This window comes from Dioscorea cayenensis, chromosome 10, assembly GCF_009730915.1.
Source record: "Dioscorea cayenensis subsp. rotundata cultivar TDr96_F1 chromosome 10, TDr96_F1_v2_PseudoChromosome.rev07_lg8_w22 25.fasta, whole genome shotgun sequence".
Lineage (NCBI taxonomy): Eukaryota > Viridiplantae > Streptophyta > Magnoliopsida > Dioscoreales > Dioscoreaceae > Dioscorea > Dioscorea cayenensis.
In genome coordinates, this window is record NC_052480.1 from 13,431,559 (window position 1) to 13,442,849 (window position 11,291).

General features: G+C 31.4%; 1 protein-coding gene across 2 annotated transcripts; it reads left to right on the plus strand.

Annotated features, from left to right (window-relative positions):
* Positions 1-4,569: 4,569 nt before the first annotated feature.
* LOC120270587 (ethylene-responsive transcription factor-like protein At4g13040) lies at positions 4,570-9,520 on the plus strand. 2 transcript variants are annotated; one of them, XM_039277644.1, is made up of 7 exons: positions 4,570-4,952; positions 6,474-6,533; positions 6,912-7,042; positions 7,830-7,914; positions 8,735-8,918; positions 9,083-9,204; positions 9,284-9,520. In XM_039277644.1, exons 2-7 carry the CDS (start codon positions 6,491-6,493, stop codon positions 9,400-9,402), a joined length of 684 nt encoding a protein of 227 aa, XP_039133578.1. In that variant the 5' UTR covers positions 4,570-4,952; positions 6,474-6,490; the 3' UTR covers positions 9,403-9,520. The 2 variants fall into 2 exon arrangements, with proteins under 2 accessions (XP_039133578.1, XP_039133576.1); XM_039277642.1 differs by having other exon boundaries at positions 4,570-6,533.
* Positions 9,521-11,291: the final 1,771 nt, after the last annotated feature.

The following is an 11,291-nucleotide window of genomic DNA, read 5'->3' on the forward strand; positions in this document are numbered from 1 at the left end:
TGGAAGAGAGTGTCGGGAGAGTGGGGTATCGGATTAAATTGCCCATTGAAGCCAAGATACATAACACATTCCATGTTTCTCAGTTGAAGAAGAAGGTGGGGAATCAATCAGTGTTTGCAATTCTTCCTTAGTTTACTATGTCTACAGAAACAGCTACTAAGGAGCCAATTGCAATTCTCGATCATTAATTGATCAAAAGAAACAACAAGGAAGATGTCAAGGTGTTAGTGTAGTGGTCAAACACATCAAAAGAGGTAAGCAACTTGGGAATTTCATGATGAAATTTAGAAGAAGGTCCCACATTTCCAATCACTAAATCCTTGAGGATAAGGATATAGTTAAGGGGAAGTGACTGTTACAGCTAACATGATTAGAAAGTCTACAAAACACCTTAACATGTATCAAGGGCTATTAAGTAAGTAAGGGTACTTAAGTAATTAGCTAAATGCTAAAGTGGAGGTCTACGTGGTAGGCATAGAGAGATGGAAGCTGATGTAAAAGGCTTTTCGTTTTGGTGTAGGTTTCTCAATCTGGAAAAACAGGGAGTTCCTCTTCCATTAATCTTGCTTTTCTTCCATCTATTTGGAGTGTAATTGAGTTGATCTCCAAGATCCTAGATCCTCTGGTCTTCTCCTCAGCTGTTAGTCTGATTATCTAGTGATGCTATCTTAAATTCTTGTGGAGTTTGACGCAGTTGTGAGCTTACATTGCAGGTTACAGGAAAATTCTTAGTTCTGGATCACTTTGTTGTGTAGTTTGTGATATAGATTGCAAGGATTCGGAAGATTTGTATCATAAAAAGGTATGCATTGTTGAGATTATGGCCTTTTTTCAATCTATCTCATTCAATTACTGAATAATTGGATGATTTTAATTAGGTCTATATTGATTTAGAACTCTACTGCCATGGTATATGTTTTCCCTAATGCTCTTTGTGTTTCCATTTCAATATAAATAATATCCAATTTCTTTTAATGCAAAAGCAATGTATTTCGTTTAAATTAGTATTTTATTTATGTACAATAGAACCTTTGTAGCCAAATAATGAACGGATGAGGTTTCTTTTTTGCTTGGTTTTGTGTCTGTCTTTTTTTCATATATTTAATATATTTATTAATTCTTTTGGCACATACCTGAATGTCTCTCTTCCTAATGCTATAAGCTTCATCTCCTTTTAGCTCAGTCATGTTTTTTGTTTCTTTTCAAATATTGTTTTGATTTCATATTTTCAATTGATGTTTGATTTATAAAATCTTTTATTGAAATCATATTTTGTTTGGGATAAATAAAAGTGAGAAATATTTATATAGATCAACATCTAAAAATTAAAATTCAAATTGTATAAAAAATAAATCTTTTAGTATATTTTTTCCAGGAATAAAAGAATTAAAATCAAATATAAATAAATATAAATATTTTCATATATCTATCTATGAATAATATGATTTTAATGGTATAAAACAAAGAAAACTTCAAAATTTAATGTCTTATAAAATTCTTGTAATACAACAATATTTTGTCCAATACTTGTGCAAAAAAAAGAACAACACCAAAAAATTTTATGATATATATAAAATATTAAACATGGTACAATATAAATAGTATTTGTGTTATAGTACTATAGATTTGAAAAGTTGCTTCCAAAAGAGCGCGTGAATGGTAATTTGCTATCAACATCATTCTTTTTTTTTATAAACTTTAAATTCAAAAATTAAAAATTCTTAAATTTTAAAATTATAAAAAATTATAAAACCATATCTAAAATTCTAAAATCTTAAACCCAAATATATCGAATTCTATACCAAAAATCCTAAAAACTTAAAATCTAAATGCTAAACACTAAACCATACATCATATATTCTAAACCTTAAACAGTAAACCACAAAACCTCTACAGGTTTATAATTTACAATTAACAATTTAGAGAGGGAGCTTTTGATTTACTGTTTGTTTAATTATATGATTTAGATGATAAATAAAAATAATTTTTTTTTTTTAAAAGGAAGAATAGAGAGAATGAGGTGGATGCCCCTCTAGTTACTCTCCCCTCTCTTCTTGGTATTGTCATATGTTTCTTGTGTTTGTTTTCTTCCAAGTCACATCCCATTTTTACTAAAGGACCTCCTTTACTCCCTTCTTCCTATTTATGTTCATTTGTTCCAACACATGTTTTGTACTTTTCTATCTTTCAGTGTTGATTGAAATGTTGTTTATCCATTTAAAATGAAAAAGAATGAGGTGGATATGCACATCATATCATTCTTGAATCTATTTGGTAAAACTATTTTATAAAAATATCAAAACTCCTTCCAAAACTAGGGAGTGAACCACACTTAAAAGATGAGAAAAAAGTGAAGCAATTTCACTATTTGTCAAAGAGCCCCAAGTAAAAACCTCACAAATTAAACAATAAGCTACAAAAGTAACAAAACAGAAATATGAATTTTGTTACATTCCCAACAAACAAGAATATGTAACTTTTTTTTATTGAAAAAACTATTTCCATGGGAATGAAATTCCCCTGAAGATCCGGCTTGGGATCCTACAAGATTCCACGAAACACCTCCCATAAAAGAACTTTATTTTTTTATAAAATTTAACCATTTAATTAAATATCATAAACATTTATTTAAAATACAAACAAAATATAAAATCTTAAATTTTCAAAAATACTTTCTTTGAAATTATATATTAAATTTTAAATTTTAAATTTTAAAATTATTACAGTTTTTAGTAAATTTTGTTTCTCTCCGTATCCCAACCAAAAACACCTTTCTAACTCAACTCCAACCAAACTTATCCACATATCCATAGAAGCACAACCCAAACAGCCAGAACCTGACCTAAACCCATGACTTCTAACCCGACCCAAGACTAGGATTAGGCTTACCAAACCGGTTAGATCCCATCAATTTGGTGCACCTTCAACTAATTACAAGTGCACCAAATGGTCCTCCCAACTACTCAGGTATCAACCTCCAAATAATAAAACGTACACTTGGAACCACACCAATGAACCCATTTGGAGCCACATTTATTATTTTAAACACCCCCGTTCTGGTCAACCTCCGCCTCGTTTTCATCTACAACTCTCCCTTCGTAAGAACCAACCACATACCGACACGTATATACGTCGTCACGAGCCTCCACGTGTCCGTCGATGTTAGCGAGGTACCTCAATTAGACGGTGGATATTGGTCGAGATGACGATAATAAGAAGATCCTAATGGCTGCCTTTTTCTCATCCAACAACCTTGCCGTCGGTGCCTGGTGCCTGATTACTCTTTCTCCGTCACCTTGGTTGAAATATCAAAAATACCCTTGTTTCTTTCTGTTTTTAAAATTAATACCACTCCAGTAAATTTTCATTTTTTTAAATTTGTAAAAATAAATAAGTGTTCTAGAAATTTACTTGAATTCATGGCATGAGCACACCATGGCTTTTCTTTGTTGTTGTTGTTGTCTTTTTTTATTATTATTTTGTTTTCATGTATGTGGGGTTGACCCTTTCAACGTTTTTGACCATTCCTTTTAACTTAATTAAATTTTAATTTATTTATTTCTAACCGTTACAAAAATCTACTTTATGTTTAATTTTTTTCTGGAAGTTATCAAATTTTTAATCAAATATAATTTATTCCTATACACTGAAATATCATAAATTCAAGAACAGTGATGTTTGAAATACAAGTAAGAATAAATAAATGGTTTCTTCATATTTTTAGAAAGATCTAATGAAAGTAAAAAAAAGTAAAAATTAAAAAATTACTGCCTTATATAGTAGAACTTTGTAATTACTTATCTACTTCATAAAAATCATATTTGTTTATATAATTTTATAGAAAATTTTTATTTGGTTATTTACTCTTATAATCAAAAATCAATTGCAAATTCTATAAAATACATGTTTTTTTTTCTTTTTATTTTATTTTTACCCGTTCTGAATATAGTTGGAAAGATGGCTCATGGTATTTTAGAATTTATATAATATTTTTTATTAATTTTTCTATCAAAGAGCTACATAAGTTAATAACAATGAATTATAAGATATGTAACGAAATATAAACTTTTTATATAAATATGTTAGCAATCACCAATTTTTTTTTAATTTTAGTGGTACTACTTCAAAATATATTTTATAAAAAAAAGTTTTGTTAATTTAATTATTATTATTATTAGTTTAATAAATAAAATAGATTAGGAGTGTGTACAAAAGTAAAATTATTATCTTAACACATTTATGTCTTTAATTTACGTGAGGTAAGTTTGAACCGGTCTCTTTAATATAATATAAATATTTTATGTAAAGACTCTAATCCAACAGTGCAAGAAATTATTGCCCAGTCAAATTTATTCTAAAATGGACCTGATAAAAAAAACAAACTATGCAAAAATATTTGTATTTGAAAAAAATAATAATAATAAAAATCAGCAGCAGGAGGATATTTAGGTAATTTAAACAACACAACTCTTATGAAATATATGGGAAATTGTAAGGGTAATTATGTAAATTCATATGGAGGAGTAGAATAAACACAAAACATACGTTCGCCCATCCATTCAGCCCCACACACACATAGAAGAAGAGGAGGAAGAAGAGAGAAAACAACAACAAACAAAGAGAAAGAAAAGGTGGTAGATGTGAGCCAACGACTCCTTCCTCCCCTTTCCACTTCTCTCCTTCCCCCTCTCTCCTTCCCCTTCCTTCTCAATCTCTGCTCCCCTTCCTTTCCTCAGCAACCTTCTCATGACCTTCTCAATCTCTCTTCAGTTGTATATATAAAGCTTTGTCTTTTGCTCTCCATGGCTTGGCTTCTTTATATTTGTCTTTTGTTGCATATATATGATTTTATGTAAAGTTTGAGTTCACGGAGGTTTCTATGCCTTCTTGCTGTGTTTGAAGAATTTGAAGTGTTTTGAGTTTGGGAAACCAGTGGGGAATCTCAAAACCATGTAAATTTGATGTTTTTATGTGGTTATTTTCTTTTTTGTACAGTTTGATATGGGTATAGTTTGTTTGTTTATGCTTTTCTTTGTTTGGTAGAATTTCATCTATTGTTGCTCTTTCTTTATCTGTGTTGTATTATTGTGTTGATGGATGGACTTGCTTGTGTTGGATTTTGATTATTTGTTTGAAGAAATTGGAAGTGTTTCATGGATGGTTTCATGTACTTGTTTTTGTTTATATAGTTCAATAAGAGCAGGGTTGATTTGCTTCTTGCTTTTTTTTCTTTTTGATTTGATTTCATTGAATTATACCTTTTTAAAAGACTGAACATCAACTTCTTCTCAGTTCTCTACTTGTAGTGATCTTTTCTGGTCTAGACGTTGGAATCCTGTAGTGATTTGAGCTTTTCTGATGTAATTGGTTTTTAGATATAATAGATTCACGGTTGGTGATAGTACACAGAAATTGATGAAATTCTTAGTTGTAGTTGAAACAGATGAAACTCTCTATGTCAAAAGTCTTGATTGTGACATTAGAAACACTGAACTTCAGTGAAAATATCTATTGTTTCTTCAACAAAATAAAGAAGACGAGGACACCGATGTATTGAGTATCTTATCCATATAATTTAACTAAGTCTGTTCTATTCAATACTTTCTCAAAATAATAATTCTGTATGTTAGAATCTTAGAAGGTAAGAGATTTGCAGGAAACCACCGTAGGACATGCTTTTGTTCACATATTAATGTGATTGGCAGATGTATTCTGCCAATTGGTGTACTCTTGAGAGTAGATTATCTTTTTACAAGGAATCCATTTGAGTAGATTATCTTCCCTTTGAGTATTTGGGTATTATGGGAGCCAAGACCTGAAACTTAGCCACATTGCCTTAATGTATTGTAGGTGTCTTCTGATGAAGGTTTGGTTCACGTCTAGCAAATAAATTGGTAACTTAAATGCTAATTCGATGATTGACGCCATGAGACCTAAAACTTAATAAACATCTACATTTGACCTGTATACAAATCCTTGATGCTTCCATTTTCTGCTATCTGACTGCCTTTTACATACTTAGCCAAATTCTATCCAGTGCCATTATTTTCAATGTCGTAGTCTAATGCATCCATTGTTGCATTGTCTTTGTCTTAGGACCAAATGACCACAATTCTTGAGAAGGTAATTCCTCTTCCTCAGGCTGAAATATCCCATCAAGTTTCATGTCTCAATCAATTCTCAATCAAGCTTCATGTCATATGCACTTGCCGAAACTGTTATCTTTCTGACAGCTGAATATATCTAGATTGTGTTGGCATATTTTGCAAAAAAAAATTAAAAAAAATCATTATTTGTGCTGTAACATTTGTGGTTTTATTGGGCTGGCCTGCCATATGAGAGTTGATTTTGCTTTATTATTTTTAATTCTTATGCTAAGAATGCTTCTGTTTATTTTTTCTGTTACAACTTATAACTTTTTGTTTCATTCATTGCACTTGTGAATTTTCAACGAATGACTTTGTATTTTCCAGTAGGAAAGCAGTCAGCCATGGTTAGCTTGAGGAGGCGCAAACTTTTGGGGCTCTGTTCTGGTAGCAAATTGTGGCCTGATAGATAATTATTTAATTTTCATGATGACTTGGAGAAAATGATAATGTTATAAATTTTCTTATTTTCTTCTGTATTTATTCAAGCCAAGATTTTTCTTTCCCTCAGAATCTGCCTGCTGCTCTTTCTGGTTTTTCTGTCTCTGTTACATGTATCAGGCACAAACACTTCAGTGCAAAAAAGGAGTCTCAATTACGTTAGAACTTATTTTCAATATTCATAGCACAATGAAATTCTTTTTGATTGCTTTCATTAAGTCAAACAGTTTATTATGGCTTCCTATCAAAACGATAATGATTTGTGAATTTGCATTCTGTTTCGCTTGGAATGGCTTCTCAATGATCTTGAATTGTATTTTTCAGGGAAAAAATCATTCCCTGTTGAGCTTCCTAAGCATGCTGAGATTGGCAGCGTCACAGAGACACCAAAACAATATGTCAGATCTTTCAGTGTGCACCCCATGCCACTGGTTGATTCATTCGATGACAAACAGGTACTAATGAGATCCTGTTCTTGTTTTCTGATCAAATCAAATTTTCTCCACTTATTCTCGTGAATTGTTCATGTGTACTGGTTTTAATTGTTCGAATGTCTCATGTCTTCCATCTGTGCTTCTTTGCAAACATGCAGAGGGAACAATTTCTATGTTTTAGTTTCTTTCATAGCCACATGTACTTTACAGCTTAATATGTATGATAAGATAATTTGCAATGTTTACGTTTGAGCACTTATTAGTAGGATTTTCATTCTATAATTACTTTCGTAAAGTTTATGCTTAGCAAATCCTGAATGATCAATGCAATACTGGATAACAGATTATTTAAATTTCTTAAGCCTCTAAACCAATGTTCTCTGGCAGCTGAAAGAAATTCTGACCTTGGTTTAAATCAATCTGACTGATAAGTCATAAAGATCTATAAAGTGCTTATCTCTGCTGTGGTTTCTGTTATTTAAATTTTTATGGGAAAACTGATCTATTGCCAACTTTCTGCTGCAACAAAATTTTCAGATCCACCAAAATTTCATTTCTGCAATTCAGCTATGAACAGAGTATGTCATTGGTGGTTTTCTAGATAATGAAAAAAATGTTACTTGCTGATATCATTGTTCTTGATCTTGAGTCTCATGACCTGAACATTCAGTTTTGAGATGACTTTCTCAATAACTGAATATTCAGTAATATATAATTAATATATATACATATATTCATATCAGGTGCATATGCACCTGTGCTTATTTTTAAGTCATCTGCTAATTTGACTAAATAATGTGGTTTATAGATGGATATTGCCCAAACTCATCCGGGATCTTCAAGTGTAATTTTGTCTGGATCATGCAAGGAGGAGCCAGATCATTGTTTTCCGGGTTAGTTCTTTGTTAAGTTTCTTTTGTACTTAATGATATGTTCACCTTCAACATTGGAACAATAAGAGAAAGAACATGTATATTGACTATTCCTCCTGATGTTTTAGTTATTTGGTTGACCCCTTGAGATTAAGAGGGGAAAAAACAACTTTTCATCATTGTCATGCCATGATATCTTAACCTTTAACCTTGATTTCATTTGAGTTCTATTAGATTTCTCTCATCATGTTTCATGTTTGGGGAAACTGTGCTTTTAGACTTTGGTCCATAAACCTAAAATTTGTTCAATTTGGTCTTTCAACTTATATGACAATGCAGAAATAATTACCAAACTATATTAAAAAAAAAACCCTGTTTTGGTCCTTATTCAAATTAAATTTTTAATCCTTGAAAAAAAAAAGAATTTTTTTTGTTTCCAAGGAAAATAAATTGAATTTTCTTGTATAATATACCCAAAGATTGGAAATGCAGTTTTACTTGGCACATTATATAGCTACTTGTTTACTATTTTCAATTGATCTTCTTTGTTCTTCAGTAAGACTTCAAACAGACATAACCTTAGTCTAACTCTTGGTTAATATTAAAGTATAAGAAACTACATCTTGTCAAAATTCTTCTTCAAATTCTTTGATATTGGCAACAATAAATACAGAAATTTATGCAAATGTGCAATCATAAGTTCTCTTGATAGCTACATGAATTCGCAGAATAAATTTTACTGATGATCTTTGGCATCACACAGCTGATTTCTTTCGGCTTATGATACATTTTGTCATGCATATCAACCGCTCGTCTCTTGATCTTTTGCTTTTTATTTTAGTGGAGAAGCACATAAAGCACAGGAAGAGGCACAGGAGAAAACATTACAATGACCAAGAGCCATGTATGATGAGGGGTGTTTATTTCAAGAATATGAAATGGCAGGCAGCAATAAAAGTCGACAAGAAACAGATTCACTTGGGTACTGTTGGATCACAAGAAGAAGCAGCCAAATTGTATGACAGGTAACTAAACTCATGTATCAAATTCGTCGGAAATTATTTCTGATGATCCAACTCCATTCCTCTACTTGTTCACATGTTTGTGCTCTTTAAATCTGCATAGTGTCATGTATACGGAAATCATATAATCCTAGACTTATGCATAAATGACATTAAACTTAATGCAGAGCGGCTTTTATGTGCGGTAGGGAGCCAAACTTCGAACTATCAGAGGAGGATAAGCTTGAACTAAGTCAATACAATTGGGAAGAGTTTTTATCTATGACTCGCAATGCAATCACCAGCAAGAGTAAGTGAAAATACATTTTCTTTTGACAATGCAATACTTCTTGTAATTATTATTTTTATTTTTGAACCCTCCATTGCAGAACAACAGCGAAGATTTTGTTCGGCAAGGGGGAGGAAACTTGAGGCCGGCCCGGGGGCCTTAATGTCTCAGTCGATGTCATTATCTGATGATGGGGATGTAGATTCATATTTCTTGTGACTGATTCAAGGAACCCAATGTGTGGGCAGCCATCATTATTTTTATTTTTATTTTTATTTTTTGCAGTTTGAGAATGTTCATATTCTTAGATTAAGAGTATTAACACCATTTTAGTGAATCTAATCTCTAGTATCTATATAATTTCACAATTTATAAAATATTGATCTCATTATTAATAATAATCAGTTATAAAAACTAGGAAAAAGCACTAGAGTTGTAGATGTATGCCACCACCCTAACTTCTCCATAACTGCAGTTGTGGGGAAGGTTTGGTAAGGGTATATGAAGCTAGAGAGAATTGGTCTCACAGGCGATGTGGGACTATGGACCTGAGCCACTACGTCCCAACAGTATGAAAGGTGCATATCATATAAACCAATAGGTAGGGATGCAAGTGGGCCAAGAAATCCCTCTCCCCAACTCGCGGGGGTGGGGGCGGGGATGGGGACGGGGAGTGTATCTCCCTCCCTGTGGGGCACGGGGATTTCTTAATTTTTAAATTAAATAAATTAATATATTTATAATATTTATTAAAAATAGTCATATAATTAATTTATTAAAAAAACTTAATATTGATATAATATTATGATGACCAAATATTTGTGTTTAAAAAAGAATATTTTTGGTATTTAATAATAATTTTTAGATTTTTAATAATAATTATATGAAAAATTGTTTTAAAAATTTTAATCAAAACTTTTTTATTTCTTAAAATAAATAAATATGTTATATTAAAATTAAGATTTGATAAAATAAGATATTTATTAACTTAACTGAAATCACAATTTGTAAATTGAACATTAGGGATACAAGTGGGCCGGGGAATTTTTAATTTAAGTATAATACCCGAATTAGTCATTCTATTTTTCTCTTCTTTTTTTGGTCCCTTTACTCAGAAATGCGACACACTAATCCTCTACTCTTGAAAATGGTTTCACTTAGTCCCTTGTACTCTAAAATGAGCCAATTAGTGGCTGTATTTTCAAGAGTTGAGGGACTAGATAAGAAGAGATTAATGGTAGAGGGACTAAATTGGGTCATTTTCAAGAGTAGAGAGATTAGCATGGCGCATTTATGAGTAGAAGAACCAAATGGGAAGAGAGAGAAAAGTAGAGGGACCAATTCGGGTATTATACCATTAATTCACTTTCAAACTTTATGTTATTTGTACCAATTAGTTTGGTGTTTTCTTATACATTATATTATATTTATTTTAAGGATTTTTTTTTTTTAGTTTCATATATGATGTGTTACATGTATAATGTTAAAGGAAAAATTTTGGTGGGACAGAGATTCCCCGATCTCGTGGGGATTCTCGTGCAGAAGTGAGTGGGGGAAATTTTTCCCCATCAGGAAATTTTGAGATGGGAATCTCCGTCCCATGGGAAGTGGGGATGAGGAGGGAGATCCTATTCCTCTCTCACCCCCACCCCACCCCACTTGCATCCTATTAATAGGGATGAGGCTGCGTGTGTTGCAAACATGTCCTTCATGGAAAGAATGACCGCCTAAAACAAGAGAGATTGCTTTTGAAAGAAACAATTCATCAAATACACTGAAGGCAAACAAAATCGTGGGAAACCCCTGAAGGTGAAGTGAAAATCTATGAGATGACTATCAAAGAATTTTTCATTGATAATATATATATATATATATATATATATCAAAGTAAGAAAATCTCATTCCACGTGTTAAGCATTCATTAATAGTTTTCTTGCTAAAACATGAATAAAATATAATAATATTAAATATTAAATATTAAATATTTATAATATAGTATATTAGTATGTTACATTCATACTAGTTAATTTTTAAAAAATACAAATATATTATCTTTTCTATGATAAATTAAATGATTTTATTTATCAAATTATAAAATCAATAATGAT